Raw genomic sequence first — 19,203 nt, forward strand, 5'->3', positions numbered from 1 at the left:
AACCGTTAACGAACGGGAAAGCTCTGCAATTTCAGCAAATCTACATTTGTCCATTAGCATTCCGCGGAACACATTTTCAGAACCGTCTAACATTTGACACGTGTTACTGCCAACCGTGCGAATGTGCTTGACGTAGACAGCGCTGGGTACATGCTCGCGTACACACATTTCCTAGCATCCATTAATGACTGCGTTCCAAAAATACATTCCGCTTCCTGTGTTTTTTACGCCAAAAAACAAATATGCACAGTCACGCTTCTATTTCCCCCATTTTCACCAACGTCGCTTGCCTTGAAATATTACAAAAATACTCGAGCCGAAAAACGTGCGAAGCGCACGCTTCTGTGGACAGAATTTACACGAAAACTACTTCCGAATAACATTTCGATCCTTCCCTTATTTTCCGCAAATATATCGATCGTTGGATGAAACGTGCTGCGACGAATTGTCGATAAAGCGTATTTCTCGACTAATTAGCACAATTCCCCCGAATATGCAACTGAAAAGAGGAAAGAGTATTCTGCTCTATCGAATGAAACTTTTATACGTTTCCGTAACGAAAAATTCCAATTCAGGTATCGTTTCTATTGTTTCACGTATAAAAAGTATCGCGTTTCCAACGATAATCCATTTTTCCAGTTCTTCCTTCGTATTTAAAGTCGCTGTTAGGGCGAACTCGAGCCCTGAATATTGCACTACGTGCCGTCTATAGTTTTTTTTTTTTGAAGGACCACCCAAAGGTTGATAACGGCTTTGGGAACGTAGTAATGTGTGACGCTTCTGACTGTCTTGTCTTCGGGGTTTTGGCCTGTGTTACCGAGTCCTAATTCTATGAACTAGCGAAACACATAATTAAAAAGGTGAAAAATGGAAAAACTAATTTTGTCACGTACCATCCTAATGCTGGTGCACGGATGGTACGCGCATTCAACAAAGGTCTCAAAGATAACTACCTGCCTGCTCCGTGTCATAAACCTCGACAAACTAAACTCTAACAGTCGATCTCTCCAAGAAAAACTAAACGAGGAAGAAATGTTGTCCCACACAACAAGAAATTAAATAATATCCTCCCGTTATAATTTTTAAACAGCCTAGTTTACCACGAAATTGCTCGAACAAGTCCCTTCAATTCCCTCTAAAACACTCCGAGATATTAAGAATCGCGCGTTAACGATTAGGCGCAGAGTCACGTCTCGGTTCCATCCACGAATTCCATCGAGATCGGCCGAAACTTGAGTTAAAACGAGATCGCGTGCGACGATCGAGGGCGAATCAAGTGTAACGACTTCGAATGGAGCCCCGCGCTTTTAATACACGGTAATCGCGGCGCGTATCGCGCGAATGTTCGCAATTCGCCGCCGTGCATTCCGAACGGTTCATTACGAGAGCACGCGAAACGGAACGAGGCTGGACACGGTTTTCAATTACCACGCGTAGCCATCGTAAAGCCAGGCCGGACGCGGTTTACGACGGACATTAGAACGTCGATAAAGATACCATTGCGCCATGGTGAACGGCTCTCGCTTCTATGTTCGCGTTACCATGCATCAGGGTGGTCTGTGCCTCTCTTCCTATACTCTGTTATTGCAATCTCTCTCTTTTTTCTTCTTTCAAACGAACCACAACACCGACGCTATCATTTTTCATTCGGATAATGAGAGCTGAGCTTGTCAATTTTATCGGTTCTTTTAGTTTGAAGACGGTTTTTTTTTTGTGTTACGTTAATTCGAGGCTTGATCAGTCGATGATGAATGTGTTAGCGATTTGGGTGAACGATTTGCTTCGTGAATTTTTGGAAAATAATACAATATTAAAAATTAAATAATAGTAACAGTAATAATAACAGAGATTAGAGATTGAATAGCGGTTTCTATGAATGATTTGTTTCATGAATTTCTGAAAAATAATGGAGATTGGAGATTTAGAAAATAATAAAGATGACGAATGGAGTTGAACAGTGGTTTGTATGAATGGCTTGTTTCGTGAATTTTTGGAAAATAGTAGAAATTAGAGATCTCGAAAATAATAAAGATTAGAGATTTAGAAAATAACAGGGACTCTGTGAATTTGTTGTAATTGCTGTGTATTGTAGCAGCTTTTAAATAATTTTCAGTTAGTTAGTTTATTTTAAGGACACTTAAGAACACTTCGAACAGAATGTACCATTTGCATTAGTTAATATCACTAAAAGTGTATTTCACTTCTGAGCTAAAATGCTGCATTTATTAATAAATTCAGAAATTTTACATACACGTCTGATGTAATAAAAACGTATTAATATTCTTATTATACAATCCCTAATTTGTTAATTGACAACCATAATTCATTACTGAAAAGAAAGGATTTTTATTTTGAACTATATTACCATTTTTACATGAGAAATTAAATAATTCACGAACAGACATTAACTCATCTTCCTTAATAATTAATTACACGAAACAACGGTTCATTAATCTTTAGATTCGCACGTTAAGGAAAAAATTCTCTTTCGACACATCCTACTATGTTAAATTACGTTAACACGTATATAGTATCGAGTAAGTAACGTCCAATTTATCTCCTTTATTTTCATACACCTGTAAAAATCGTTATTTTACCAGTAACATAAAATGTATTCGCCATTATTGTCAATAACGTAAAACTAGCATAAAACTGGCAGTGTAAAAGTTCGAAACGAATTTGTGTATCTGGCCGGTGTACCTAACGTCGTTTCTATTCGGTATATCTCGCAGTAAAACGGACCAACCTAGTTCCAACATTTTTTATTAGATCATCTTCGATGTGCTACGACTACTACCAGGTAGTAGGAGGAAATTTTCTCTCTGATTAAAATAGAACCACCTGAAGTGACTGTTTCATTCTTATTTAGTATGTTGAAATACGTAACAATTCCATCACATACACTACCGGCCAAAAGTTTGGAATCACCGAGCATTGGAATTTACATAAAAATTTCCAGAAGAAAGTCAACGACTTTGAGAATTTTTTATCATTCGAATCAATTGATATGAGATAAATTGATAAATGTAGAATTGAGATAAACTTCAAGTCTATAAAAAATTAGCAGCAGATTTAATATCGACGAAGAGTTGGAGGTGATTCCAAACTTTTGGCCGGTAGTGTATATTAAAGTTGTTTTTCAATATTATTCAGCCTGGCGAATTTCACACTGAAATAAAAATCACCGACGTAACTCAGAGCAACAACTGAGAAAAATAAAAAGCAAAATGTCAGTCCTAAGAAATTCTCGAGAGAAATAAAACCAAAATATCAATCCTAAAAAATTCTTGGGAGAAAGAAGCAACCAGGCTCCAACACCGATTCAACATCATCCGCGAAAAATTCCTCGAAATCGAGCCCATGTCTCGTACACACTGTACAAGGCAATCCCCTGGTTCCACAAAATTCCTAATTAACGTGAGATGCTGGCATGGTATTTCACGTGTTAGCATCAGCCACGCCGAAGACCAGGTCGAGGGTGTCAGAGATGGTATGCCTGTTAAGTATGTGGAATTGGGTTTATTACTCGTGCAGGGGCGTGTACTATTTCAGCAACTATTTCAAGAAGCCAAAGGCCGAGGGCCCGTGCGCGCACATGGACGATGCTGTTCCATTTGAAAGTCCCACGGGCGCGCAAGAATAGTCGGAATTAGCGTCGAATATCGTGCGAAATTCCGGTGCTCAAATTCGGCGAGGAACGAACGGCGTTTCTGATAAAATTCAACGCTCACCGTCCCTCCTCCGCCACCCTCGACCCCTTCGCTTTTCTTTCTGCTCGTTGTCGCGTTGCACCGATCCTCTCGGGTGAGTTTTGAATTTTCAGTTTGCAGTCGAACGGGAGAATTACTCTCATCGTTGCAATTCAGATATAACGCGGACGAGGATGTTTGGACCGATTTTCGTATGCTTAACCCAGTCTAATATAATTACGAATCAGGGCGAATAAAATTCATATTTTACACGTAATTAACAGATCGTGTGTGACTAGTTTTAAAGCACAGTGCACACAACCCTGCGTCACAGTTCTGATAATAATATCTCGTGCCTTTTCAACTTTCTTCCTAAAAGTCTCTCTTGGGCTAAACTGTCGAAGGGTTAATGTGCGGATTTATTTATTTATCCTTAACTCGTGTAATCTGCTATATTTCGCATTAAACGAGAAATTACGAATGTCCAAGAATTTCTGCACGCATCACAAGCTAAAAAATTGCGCAAAACGTCCGGAATATTTGCACAGCCAACTGTGAATTTCTTATATCGAAGGGGAAGGGTTAAAATATGCGCATTGATAACAGAGGTTATTATAAAACACGGGAGAGAAATGTATGAAAAAAGGGGCAGCACGTAACTACAGGTGAATGTATAGAAACACTCGAGTCAGTTTATCTGGAATCTAGAGCAAAACACGTAAATACGAGAATACGCGAAATGCGAGCTCAAACAGGGGTTGCAGCATTGAGAAAAAGTAGCGCATGTAATTATATCGTAATTATACTACTGAAACAGCAACTGTTCTATTTGCATTTTGGATAACATTTCATCGCTACGGCAACGATGTTTAATACATAATGTTGAAATACATCGGACCGTACAATTACTACAAACCCAACATCAAGTTATGTACAAGTTTTCGCTCCATACAGTTCGCGGAGCCCGTTTATTTAGCAATAATAAACAAAGCAATAAATTTTATTGTAACGAGAATGATCGATCGATCGATCGATAAATGAAACTGATAAATGTGTGACTAGTCGTCCGCGATAAAATCCACGTCCAGGGTCGTCCAGTGGTCCGCTATAGCAGCGGCCGAATATATTGGCCGGTCATGGTCATTCCCCCTCCATCATTTTTTCACACCAACCGAGCGAGATCTCTGTCTTATTTTTAGTGGTAATATGCTTTTTTCGACTTACGACGGTACATACCTTTTTATCTCTATTCTTTTTGGTAATATGCTGTGTTATGCTTTACGGGAACACAGTAGGTCTAGTTTAACGATTTTACTTAATTATTCTCTATATTGCGTTATTCTTTCTGTTACGACAGAAAACGCGAGTTACAGCATTATAAATAATGGGAAATTTATTTCTATATCTACACCCAGGAAATAATTGAAAGAACAATAAAATTGATCATTCTTGGCACGTGAAGTTGAGAAAAATATGAACTTTAGGGGTTGAAGGGGAAATGGAAATAATCTATAGGGTGACTATTAACTTTCGAACGATTAAAATGGAACTGAAAAACGACCAAGAAAAAATGACCTCGACCGGCCGATATATTTGCTCTTTACTATAGCCTCGCCACGTACGAATGGTCAGAGCGCGTTCTGAACTTTTTAGCGACAACAATAGGACGCTGTAATTCGTAAATCTTCACGTTACCCCTAAAATCCATCAAATTTTCAATTATTCCACTCCAACGTCGATTAACATTGAACTCACCAAACGACAAATCTTTTCCACTAATTGCAAACGAAGTTCGAGTCGTAAATTCAATCGAACAAACTCGACTTTCGATTCCACTCCCGCGACCCTCAGCTAGCACGAAGAAGTTGTACGCATCAAAAGCTCGTAACGCATCGGAAATCCAGCGATACGCCGACGTGGATTCGCGTCGTTAAGTCGAAATTAATTTCCAATGCAGCTGGAGCCAACACGTGGCGACGCGAGCCGGGGATCCACGATTCTCGGCTCCATTATCGGAAAACTTCTTTCCACTTTTCGTTTCGCCGTTATTTTCATCGATTCGACTCGTCTCAATCGTGCCTCCGGCTTCAACGACGAGGACGACGCGAATAAGTCGTGCGCTCGACTCGTCCGCAGAAATTTCCCTCGCCTTCGAACCGATCCCAACTTTCTTCCCTCTCTCCCTCCGCCGCCGTCATACCACCCGGAAACTTCCGTTTTCCTAATGGAACGAGAAGAAAGGATAAACTGTCGACTCAGCGATCGCTGATACTTCAGCCGTGAAATTTACTGGTTTTCCGCGAACGAGCGTCGGGGAACGAGGCCCTCGTACAATTTCGATACTCAGAGGGAATACGTATCTTACGTGGCTTATGAATTTTTCCTCCCTCTTTCCTTTTTTTCTTTCTTTCATTCTTTCATCGTGATTCATCATTCCAAGGTGCCTTTTCGGATAGAGATAGGGCGCATCCATCATCCTTACGAGGCTCTGGTGATTTGATTAAATGTCAGACGATCTTTATCATTATTTCACCTGCATTTAGAGTTTTGTTTTTGATTAATGGATGTGACTGCTTCAGATGCGTAATTGGAGTCTGATCGAGTTACATTTTATAGGCGAATTTAAGGATCGTCGACAGGTTGCTTCAAAGATTGTTGGAAATAACATTTTCTCTTCTTTCCTTGCAATTTCAATTATTTAAGATTTTATTGCTGTTATAGTTAAAAATTGTATTTATTCATTCTTTGCACTTGGATTTAGGAAACAATTTTTAGTATTTGCAGCAAGAAAGTCTTCATTTTGTTAGAATTACAGCAAAGCAGAGTAATCTTATAAATAAACTGCAAAAATCGTACAACACGTTGGAGATTGATAAAGGAATGCTTACACGCTATCATCTAACGAAATTTGTACAGAATCGTAGTTTAAGAATGGTTATTAAGGTCAATTCTAATTTAAATAAACCACCGTCACGCGCATAACGTATAACCTCTTATCAAAAAGAGATAAAACAAAACTACGTCGCGTTGCGAAAAGTGCATAACTATCTCTGGCCGTTCTCTCACGCTCTTTATTTTTCTCTTTCTTGTTCTCAGGCCAGTGGAATCTAGGTTAATCGAAAGAAAAGTTAACCACAATCCGCGCTATCGGACTTTTCATCTTAATTAAACTGCTGCTTGTCAGATCTTTTGTATCGTAATTAAAAAACTAACTTCTATCATTCTCTCCCCCCCCCCCCTTTTCTCACAAATGGAATATTCTCTGGCTGCAAGTCGAACATCGATAGCAAATCACTTGTCTAATTAATTACAATGTTCTTCACAAGTCATGGAATGTAATTTCTAACTTTAGAAAACAACTGCCCTATTGTCACTTCCAAACAAATATAATAGAAATATTCAACACTGTTCAATTGTCATTTCCGAACAAATATTGCAGAAAAATCTTGGACTATTTCTAACTACAATTTCAATGAAAAACTCACATAAGTGTATAAATAAAATCATACCAAAAGCGAAAGACTGCACTTCAGACTCCACACACTAAATCATAAAAAAAAAAAAGGGAAACCACTCATCCAACTTCCAACGAGATTCCGCCTGCCACGAAACTTTTACTCGCAATCACCAAACAGCGAAGGACACGAGAACGGTCCGAGAGAGCGGAGGAATTCGCGATGAAACGAGAGGGCCGAGAAAATCGTACTCCCGGTCTCCTAAACAGAAAATCTAATTTGCGTAGCCGAACTCGTAAGGAGCTGTGGATCTGTGGGCTTGAACACACGGGACTTTCAATTTAGGAAACGGCAGAGTAAGATCGCCAGTCGAGAGGAGATCCTTCCCAGAGAGAGAGAGAGAGAGAGCAACAAGAAAGAGGCAGAGTAGCAGAGATAGACAGAGAGCAAGAAGAACGGAGACGTTTCAACGGGGCCTCGACACCGGCTGGTCGTTTCATCCCTTAGCCATCATCTTCGTGCCAAAACCCGTATCTTCCAACCCCGCTAACGGTCCTTCCACGAAAGCTAAACAAACATCATTACTCCTGGCCTTTCTAGATCCCTCTGCCGCCACCAGCAGCCACACCAGTCCTCCTATTCCCCATCCACGGGTATCTTCGCCCCCGTATCAGCGTGCACGTCTGCAGCAGCAGGCTCCTCTCGTGTCCGTGCTGCCAAACCCGCCAATGTACACCGAGCAACGCCGCTCCTGAATACGTAATTCGTCGGTGGTAACATTGATACTTCGTTAGGGGTGAAGCTTCGTGGCTGGCGGAGGGGAAGGACCAAGGGGCTAGAGGGGGAGAGTCGATGGATGAAGTTAGATGGTGGTACGGGAACCGGCGATTCGTGGTCTGAGAGCCACACCGTCTGCTGGTCGATTCGGTTAACGTTTGTTCTCACCACCCCACGCACACCCACCCACTCTTGCTACAGGGAAATGAGGAGATGGGCTTTGAGTGCCTTCTGGGATTTACGTGTCGAGTGTGCGTCGCTTAGGAGTTTTCTTCTTCTTCTTTTTGGAATTCTTGTTGGAACGGTGGACTGTCGGTTTGATCGGCGGAGAAGTGTGGGAGAGAATTTTGTGGAGAATGAAGTTTTGTTTGGAGTCAATTGTTCAATTCTCCAATCTAATGACCTCGAAACCTTATGTCATCTCGCGTGTAATACAATTACTCACACCTGAGAACTCTTTGTTGTAATTTTGTAAAGAAATATGCGCAGTATGGCTATCTTTCAATTGCTGAGAACTCATTGCTATGACTATTTTCTTTCACTGCGAGTAAATTGAAATATCTGAAACATCTCACCTTACATCTCTTTGCTGTCACAATTTCGTAAAGAAACATACGCAGCACGACCATTTTCATTTCCCCCCCTCGAAAGTAAATTAAAATATGGAGCCTAAAAAATCCCGCAGTCAGACCGCCTCGAAACCCTACCTCGCCCCGTGTACACATAATAAAACCTCCCTCGCGATCCTCGTCCCGTTCCGACTGCCCCGGCTAAACCGAAAAAGCAGCAACAATGTAGCAGTAAACATCGATACACTGGCAAGCAGGGTTTACCTCGTTAATCCCCTCCGGTTTCGAAAGCAGCCGGTTGATTCGCGTTTAAAACGCATCCGCGGCTCTATCCGGTTAACGTTTGTTCCGGCTAACCACGTTCGTCTCGACGAGCTTCCCTCGTAGCTGAAAACGCTGCACGAGGGGGATGACGCGAGGGCATGGGGGCTCGGAGGGGTGAGCAATGCAATTTGTTGCTTCCGGGCAGGCGAAGTCCTTTAAAGAAGTGCATCTTATTACCAGAAGCTAGCAGGCAGACGAGAAACTCACGCCCCCGTAAATAATGAGCGAGCCAGCCTCGACGAAGCGAACGTTGCTGCTCACTACTGCCGGCTGCTGCTGTTGCTGCAGGGACACAAAAGTGAGCCGCCACGACTACGACGACAACCCGGAACATTATACGCGAGCGGAGGCCTCGAGACAGGGACAGGCCACAAGCGGAGGAAAAGGAGACGACGGACGTCGCGACGCTACTTGAAGCGTTCATTGTGAGCATACGACAATCGCGGCGAGTCACTCGCGTTCGCATGAGCTACGTTTCGAGTTCGTTCTCAATGGGGAATTATGGAATTACCGACGCGGGGATACGAGCCCCCGTTGCTTCGAGGGATTTCTTCTCTTGATGAGATGGCTACGGTGTGCTCGTATGGGGGTTAACGGTGGTTGATCGTTCTGTTTTCGTTGGTAGTTTAGGGGGATCAGGGATGTGGGATTGAACGAATGGTAATTGAAGGGTGTATGCTAGGATGTTGTGAGTGACAAATTTTTGGGAACTGAGACAACTCTAACCTGATCTTTCTTCGTTCGTGAGAAAAATATTGCGGTTGGTTGCGATTCTGCACTTTGATGGGAGAAGCAAGAGTTAATTGAGTCGTTTAGAAGCCAACCTGATTAACTCCCTCAAATTGAATTTATTAAATTTTTGTTATTTGTGAAGAATTAAGCATGTGCTTTGATGCTAAAATTAGAAGAATGTGAAAAAGTGGAGCCAATCACTTTGGATTCTGAGTGGCTGAATTATTATTGTAAAGAAATATTTTATGTTATGTTATAGAGAAGCTTTCTTTTTCTGCAACCTCTATCCAAAAGTACCCGTTTAAAGTAATCTCGAATTAAAGAAGACCCTCAAAAACAACACTTAACCGTAATATATCCTCACAAACTCCTCCAACAAACCAAAAACCTAGCAGCATCGTCTACAGAAGCACCGTATACACGAGCTCGACATATAATCATCTCCATAAATTCAGATGAACCACTTCATCGATCAGGCAACCGTTCCTCCTTCCATCCAGCTAGCCGGGCCAGCCGTCGGATCTTCGCAAGTGTTCTCGCTGGAAGCCAGGTAACGTCGAACAGGCCAGACACCCGGTAACCTCCCGGCCAATTAATTAACTTAACGACCTGCACGGTTCGCACGCGTGGCTCGCCTTAACGTCCCATAACTCGGGGAACGGATAGACCGTGGTCACTGAAAGAGATGCAAGCTTATCAGGCTGATCGTCGACGTGCATACCGCGCGTTCCTCGCCAGCTCGGAAGATTTTCGATTCCTCGAATTGCAAGAGAATAATCACAAGACCAGGTCAACTACACTCCAACCTCCTTCGCGATATTATCTAAACCAAGCACGGTTGTATAACCGTGTATGTGTAAAAAGAGAAGGAACTACTAGGATGAAAACGACAGAGAGAAGGTAGGAAGGAAGAGAGGCTAAACTGAGGGAGAAGGAATGCCATCAGATTTCGCCCGGTTCAATCGGTTTACCCCCATTGTGCTCGGTGTTCCTCGCTTTCAGATTACCGAGAACAGACCATCGAGACACACACACATATACGTGATCAAGCTTGGTATCTAGCTTCACGAAAGGATCGATGCAATCACTCGAATTATCTTGAACGTTCCTCGCCTGTGATCTTCGCGCACCCCGTTCGAGGATCCGTTACATTGTCCCTTGACAATGGACACGCGGCTACGCCAGTATCGTACGGGGAGAATTTATACGCTTCCTTGTGCGCCGACAGCGGTAATTGTGCTCCGTGCCACCGGCGGGAATTGCGAGGAGAGCCGCGTTAATTTCTTTCATATTTTTCTTTTACGATGACAGGTCGATTTTTGCGGAAGATGGAATATTTATCGAGAGACTGGATTTTCCATACGAAAATTTGAGGAACTAGGGAGACTTGGAGTAAATGTAAAATGGTTCTTCTATGTCCCTACGTTTGACATTAAATTATTTTCTAGATTTGATGAGCCATTCTTGGAGAAGTTGGAATGTTTATTGTTTGAATAAGAGAGTGGAAGTAGGAGGACTCACAGAAGGATTTACTTCGACTCATTTTTGAATGCGAAAATTTCAGAAACCAGGAAATTTTGAAATAAATATAACAGTATTCTGATTGTTTGACGTAAAAAATGACGTTAAAACACACTGTTCCTTGTTAATTACAGAATTACTGTAGATATGAAAATAAGCGGTCCACACTTCCTCCACCAAAATTTATTAAAAATAATAGTAAACTGAGGTAGCAAATAAAAAGTTTGTAACGAAAACTGAAAAGATTAAGAACACAGAGGAGGCTGCCGAGTGGTGTTTGAAAATGGACCGTCAATTAAAACTATGAAACGACGAGCTGCCGATAATTTCGGAATAAAGCGAGGGAGACGATCCCACCCGCCAGTTTTCACGATCCCTGTGCACAGAGTAACTATTAATTTCCCGTAAAATTACGAGACGACCAGCGTCTCTCGAGCAAGAAGCCCAAGCTGTGGCGAAACGAGCTACTTCTCTTCCTTCTCCTTCTCCTTCGTGAATCCTCGTCCCGATATCCCAGCCATAATCGAGCCGCGGAGGATCAGCTTAATTCGTCGCTAACTCGATACATCGACGGGGCTTGTCAACAAGTCGGCCAGGCCATCATTTAATTATGTAACAAGGCGGTCCATAATTTGTGGCTTCTCGTTCCTTGACTATCCGGTCACGAACTTAACGGGAAGACTTCGGACAGATGGGGAAAGGGCGGAGCGAGATCTTGGACTCGGAAATTTCGAGTTATAATCGAAAAAGTGTAGTAAAATTGAAAGAAGAAAATTCTTTTAGGCACTGGTGATCAATTTTGGATGCTAATCAAATCTGTCGTTCGTTTATTATTATAAGAGTGATTTTAATAGTTTTTTCTGTAACGATATCGAATAGAACATAAATTTAGTATTATACATTTTACATTTTCTAAATATTAATATTTTGTTATTTAATACGGAACAGATAAAAATAATAGCCTAGCTTGCTCACTATTTTCTTAAATACCAAATTTCTGAAAAATCTCCCAAAATTCCTAAAATCTTCTAAAATCCAAATTTCTAAAACTTGCAAAATATCAAGGACCTCCATAAGACAATAAAACTTCCTATCAATGGATCACGAGGAAACTTATGAACACTCGACGTCCTCACGTCACTTCAATTATCAAATCAATTCACAAAATTTTGCCGTCACACTTGTACATCCTGAAAACCATTCGAAAGGAAGCAACACCGACAAAAATCCTGCAATTTTCAACGTTCCCATTGAATCCGCTGCAATTACCAAAAAATTACGCCGTTTCATCCCCTCGAACGTCTCCACCCACCGAGAGTAACTCGCGCGTGACGTAACTTAAACGCGGCGTGCAAAGACAAAAAAGGAAAAAACAGCACCGCCCCCTTAAATGGTCCTTGACGTAACTGCGCTACTCGGTTACGCGACGAAGAGATATTGCGTTCGTGTGTTATACTCGACGAGGCGGCTCGAGGATCGCGCCGCCTGAATATTCAACAGCCTTTCCGCGTTACACACTGTTCTTGTGTGTGTGTGTCCTGCTCTGCGTGTGCACACGTGTGCAACGACCAGTTTCGCCGTTGCAAGCTCGCCTGCATAAACAGACGGCGTTGTCGCGACGCCGCCGTTTCCCACTGATCTGGGTCATGCGTGCACGCACACGCACGCGTGCCACGCGTTTCGATAACGAGATGCAACTCTGATCGAGTGGTTTGGTATGGAGATGATAGTGTCTTTTAACCCTTTCGCGGTAGCGAGACCTATAGACAGTTATTTGCACTGTGTTGCTTGGAGCTTTTTGTGCACTTCACTTCTATCTCAATTGTATCCTTCGTGCATAGACCGAATTTTGAAACGATACGGCCAAGACGACGAATTTTTTAGCCGAATTTACCGTTTACGTAGTGAAATCTATTGAAATCTGTCACAGTGAAAGGGTTAATTTCAGAGAAATAAGCGTACCTATGGTCGTTTTTACTTTAATTCCAACTTTGCTGTCGCAGCCTTCTGACGTATATGGTTCCATCTTAATTTTGTCATATGTGCACTTTCATCTTAATTTAATAAAAGAAATTTCGAAAGGATGGGGCAAAAATAAAAATTTTGCGATCGTGGTTGGATATTTGTCATCAGTAGCGAAAGGGTTACGGTTTCAGAGAAAATCTCCATAGCGAGATTTCGTGATGTAAGAACGATATGATAATTAATGATTACATTTCTCTCGCGTTATTAATATTTGCTGGGGTTAAGTTAAAAATTGATACAGAAATGCGACTTGCTCGGAGAAAATTAAAAATTGCACAAATCGAGCTTCTTTCGTTCCCCTAGCTGGAGATCTTAGAATGCCAATTTGATTAAAATACGGCACTGCGTGCATCAACATTTTTCCAATATTAATGCGTTCTACTTGTGACGCAAAATTGAAAGTAACGTGAATTTAACGACCGTAAGAAAGTACATCGACCTTGTTTCTTTAACATTAAAAAGCGATAACTCGTAATCCTGAAAGCTGCTGAAATTATAAAAACGTACGTGACATCTGTACTTTCCCGAGAAATACAAATTTTTCGAACATTTTCTTTCCTGCGAGAATTAAACAAAAACGAAGAGAGCGTAAAAAGTTAAGCATGTTTTTATGAGAAATTGCACGGCCGGCGGTATTTACTTGAAAAGCAGTTCTCATCTAAGAAACAGCGTTTAATTAGTGTGAATCCGAATTCTCGCTTTGACATGGCGAATATCTTGCTTCAAAGAGATAAAATTAAATGCTTTGACTGAGCTGGCTGCGTTCGAAAATCAGTTTATGTTCATTTGCGTCGTACGCAGTGAACGTGTTTAATTATCAACGTACAGGAAATTTGCCGTAACGTAAATTAACAGAGATTGCACCAATCTAGTCGTTCCGATATTTATCCCAGAGTCATCTGTGTCTAATCGAAACGTTCGAGCGTTTAACCGGTTACGCAGCGCACTCGACAATACAAATAACGTTTAATTGAATTATGGTATTTCCAACAGTTTGTCTTGGTTTTCAACGAATTAAGGGGGGGAAATTTTCGTTTGTCGTGTTTCAAACTCCCACTCGACGTAATTCTCTTTCTCTAATTTTCATTAACTTCGAGTACGTCTCGTTTCAGATTCGCGTAATTTTCGATCGCCCAATGGTGCCAGAAAGTTGTAATAAAAATCATTCTCGATAATTCGTATTTCGTACATTTCGCGTCGAAATAAAAATTCGTCGAACAACGTCGAATTCAACGATTTTTAATCCCCATTTTGATTCACACGCGGTGAAATATTTCGGACGGATTAATCCGGTTCGTTTTCTTCTTTCGAGGAATCATTTTTATCATTCGCATCGATCGAAGTTACGGCCAATAGACAGATCTGAATTGCAGATGAAGAGATCTCGTCCCGATATTTCTCTTGACTTTGTTCACAAATTGGAGATAGAAATCAAATCGGATACGACTAACGAAGTAGACGGTACTGAAATGGCCTTGAACTTCTGGCCTAATTGTGCTGTGGTTACACAGATAAATCTCCAGTCTTGAAATAAAACAACTGCGTTACGTTTCAGAAACGCGAGGACGCGACTGAGTAATTACGAAACAACACACCAACAATTACACGTTATTCGTTCTCGTGCAATAATTGTTTACAAAACGAGACTATTCTTCTCTGGAAAAATACGAAATACTCTGCAAACTTTCAGCTTTTCATAATTTCCTAATCCTCGTATATTTCATCCCCGAGGAAATCCAGATCGATTCGAAGTCAACGACAAGTTCAACAGCTCCGACTATTTTTACCCAAAGCAGAAACGGAACAATTACACGTACACGTAGATACACACAGTGTTAGGTTTTCTGCAGAAACGGTTTATGGCACGATCGACCGGGAACGATTATTTTTTAGTTGAGGATTTTCATTTATTGCTTGCACGGGTCTAATTACATCCTGCGAGGGCCACTAGAATCGCTTTGCTAGATTTTTAGTAATTTGTGTCCCTCGCGCTCAATAGCCTACGAACATACCATAAACCACGAATTTCCGAACGGCACATCTGTATGTAACGGTCCGCTTGCCGATTAGTCACCCGGAGGAAATTCCAGATTTTTGGGACCTTCCGCCCACCCCTCGCGACCGTCTCCCACCCTTCCAAGGTGACAACGCGCTAAGGGCGCACTGGAAGGGGAGTAGTCGTTCAACCACCACGAACAAGGAGAACCAAGGAGCAACCAGCTCACATCACGCGATACCATAGATCAGTTTTTACAAGTCCCAAACATTTGGTCCTTCGAACCAGTATCTAGACGGCACAACATCGTGCAAACATCCACAAAGCTTGAAAGTTCATCGCCGTGACCACGAGCATTAACACACAGATACGAAGAATATAAACAGAGAGAGAAAAAAACAAAGTCGGACAAATATACCGATACTAAAACCGCAGGAAAAAAACAAAAGGGGCGGGAGAAACGAAAAATAACACAGCAGAATGCAGAAGGGGTAGCGGAAGAATCGTAAAGGAACAAAAAGAGAGAAAAAAATGAAAAGTAAAATGTCTCGGGAAACAAGAACTGTAAAAAGAAAAAAAGAGCAAGGGGGAACAATGGCGGAGCAAAAAACGTGAAACGAGAGAATAAAGGCCACGGGCTCGGTAAGCCGGCGTGGATTTTGTGGACTTGTGGTTTCGCGAGCACACTTCGTTGGCTATCGATCGACCTTCTAATTCGATCGTCCGCGTGTCACTAATGAACTGTTCCTCCGTTCTCCGCGATTTCACTGGAAATTCTCTTTGCAGCGGCGAACTGACGAGTTAATAAAATTGTCAAACGAACGTCATCGGGGACGGTGATCGGACCGGGACGACGATTCCAACTCTGACATTAAAGCGTGTTTCGACTTCTCGCTTCTTTTGTCCTGTCTGTTCCGCGCGAGTTTAACCATCGAACGAACAGTAGCGTCTTTTGCAGCTTTCACGCGTCGAAGGAGAAGTGCGATTACGGTTAGAGTGGATTTTTTAAATGTTCAATTTAATGCTACGTATATTAATTTTTTAAATATTTAATTTAATTTAGCGGTGAGCGATAGAACGACTCGATTTTGTTTCCCGATTTTAGAAAGGGAAGTCGAAACACAAAGATGATGATTTTGTATAAATTAAAGGAAGAACAGAGTTCAATGAAGTGATTTGAAACTTCGTGATATTACTATTTAAAATATGAAATTACTGTTACAAACTGCTGATAATTGTACAGTGAAATTTGGTTCACACCGGTATGTCACAAATGAGTGATACAATTGTAACAACTTCGTCTAATATCTACACTAAAGCCCTCGAATTAGAAGAAAAATATTTTTCTAAAATAAACTTTACTTAATATTTACTTCAGGACGTAAATACTCGCTTATGGCCATAGTTGCACCGACCCTTTTTGTATAATGTCTAACACATTCCATCAGTGTCTCAACTTTTTTAGCAACTAATTGCACAATTTTGGAAGATTTATCATCCATATTTTGCACCGGTAATTCTCACTGTATACCGAAGGATTATTCTACTCGTATATTTAACCCCTTCGCTGTGAATTACAACGACGACATTCAGCAACAAAAATACGTACATTTTTGTTTGAAAACCCTTCAAAATTCCATAAAACTTCCGAAAAAGGAAGATCACACGTAGATTATTCATAGAGTGGTATATTTAAAAAGAAGGAAAACGTAGGACAGTACAGGTACCAGGCATCTTCAACAGCGAAAGGGTTAAACAAAGAAACAAAAGCTTCCTTACCTGGCATTGCTGTGGTCCCTGTCGGTTGGGCGACGAAGCCTTCGGTCTTGGTTTCTTCACTCCCAACTTTCCAGGATCCCCGCCACCAGGTCTCGACTCTTCACTGCTACCTGGAACCAAAGAAGAGATCTATGAGCTGCTGGCTCGCACGTTTCTATTATAGAACTCGGGATAAAAATCGAGGCGACACATTCTTCGATGAGAAAAAATTCAACGCGTAAGAAACTCGCTTTCCTGTTCTCCGTCGATGAAACCATTACTCGCGCACACCTATCCGATGTTTCGAGAATCTCGATCGGACGATTTCTTGCGACACGTCGCGCGAGAGATTTCACTCTCGTATACACACACGCCCGCCATTTTCCTCGTACGATCGACCGCTCGATGGAACGAAGCGAGTGTTTCTTCGAGGCTTCGACTTATGGAAGATTGATTGCACGTCGCCTGCTTTTTTGCAATCGACCGACAGGATATACTTAATGGCCGATTGGCCCGTCGTCAACATCGATCGATGCCTCCGCGAAGAAACGATCTACAGTATCGGTAGAGCACGAATGAAAAACGTCAGACCTGTATCAAGCACCGGTAGATACTTTTTCGGCTGATATTTTTGCTTTTCTTTTTCACTTTTCGGGTTATTAACTGAGGCGAGATGGAGAATGAGAATAATTTGGTGTTATTTTATTTTGGTGACTTCGTTGTTCTTTGTTTTTGCTGTAATTAGTATTAGTTGTGAACTGGACGTTAGGCAAGAAGAAATGTTTCAGGATTTATTAATCCATTGACTTATGATTTCTTTTACCGACTATGCATCTATTTATTGTTTACGTACTGTTTTAAGTAAGAAAAGCTAATGTGCTATAGACGAATTACTTTTGGCAATCCTCAGTTTGATACATTAAAAAGAAAGTTAGATCCTTTTTGTCACACTTCGACCAGAATTTAAGCCACATGTCTGACTCGTTGCTATAAGGCAAGAGGTTAATTACAAGCGATCAGTTAACTCGGTCAAGTGATCGGTACTTATCAATTCGGAGATCCTCTGCTTTCTATTCTACCTTCTATTCTACCCTCATTTCCCTCACCAAGAACCAAAACAACACAATTATTCAAAATTCGACCAATTTCCACCCACGAATTCAGAAGATTCAATTTTCCAGTTAACAAACGAGTCGAATATCAATTTCACCCAAAATCATGACAGCTCTATTCCACCAATATCCGTAAGCACGCAGCAACACTCAAACCATCCCCTATTTTTCAACCAGCATCGATCTCTCGCATTATCGACAGCAATAAGCTTCTGCTAACGCGAGGGCATTCAAACCCCGGGGATAACACATCTGGAAATCATTTTTACGAGAACACTTTAACAAAATCACATTTCTCACAAGTGGTGGGTAGGTAAGTATCTCGAGGCGGAGAACAATCGGCGGCGAAAAGAAGGGAACGTCTCTTCTGTTGGACAAGAAGGGGAGGGAAGGCGAGGAGGAGGCATTTGCATAGAACGGCAGCGAACCGCGAGGCCCGCGGACTAAACGCGAGTTTCCCCCGATTGTGAACGTTCACGAGGCTATTGTGTCCCTCGACAATAATAACGCGATCCGACTGGAACAGGGTGAAGAGGAGGAGGAGGTGGAGGAGGACAGGCTACCACGGCGGAGTTTGCTCGAAGAAAGGGAAGCGCGCCGCGCAAAGTCCCACGAGTCCGCGCGGACATTTTCAATTATGGCGGACACATCACAATGAACAAAATGGAGAGGCCCTCCCTGACCGGAGATTGTGCTTGGCAAGCCTCATTTCCGGCCGAGGAACAGCCTTACTCCTCCGATTTACTTTCAAGGAGGGATACACTCTCCTACTCCTCCGTTCCTCGATGAATCGTCGTTGCTGGCCCCAGCAACACCTGCGTCCATCTCTCCCTCCGCCTACCTGGCCAGCTTTTGCTCGACGTCCTTGCCTCGTGGCGTATCTAATTAATGATTGTTTCGAGGACGTCCGTTGCGACGGGAGTTCTAGACGCGGATCGTTCTGCTTTATTTTTAAGCTGCGCGGCTCGCTTCGTTTAGGATCTAATTATCGCTGGCGGAAGAATGCATCTTCGGTCGTTCACGAGGATGTCTTTCGGAGATTAAGAAGACGGTGAACGTTGCGAGAGGAGCGGAGAATAGTGGGAGTAGGAACAGGTGATTAGGGGAGTTTTGGGTGGAAATAGAGTGTTGCAGTGAGGAAATTTGTTCGATGTCAAAAAAGTTTCATTTCGAATAATTTCATTCGCCATAGGAAACTGCCACGTTTTTCTTCCTCTGGTATTACAATTTGCCAAATATTAGGTT

General features: G+C 42.0%; 1 protein-coding gene across 1 annotated transcript in view; it reads right to left on the reverse strand.

The window, feature by feature from the left end:
• Positions 1-19,203, reverse strand: part of LOC108575340 — a 413,517-nt gene that overhangs the window by 187,691 nt on the left and 206,623 nt on the right. The window contains exon 5 of the mRNA XM_017938107.1: positions 16,868-16,977. Within this exon, the coding sequence (XP_017793596.1) occupies positions 16,868-16,977 (110 nt within the window). The remainder of the gene's footprint in view (positions 1-16,867; positions 16,978-19,203) is intronic.

The sequence above is a fragment of the Habropoda laboriosa genome, unplaced genomic scaffold (genome assembly GCF_001263275.1).
Source record: "Habropoda laboriosa isolate 0110345459 unplaced genomic scaffold, ASM126327v1 scaffold143, whole genome shotgun sequence".
Lineage (NCBI taxonomy): Eukaryota > Metazoa > Arthropoda > Insecta > Hymenoptera > Apidae > Habropoda > Habropoda laboriosa.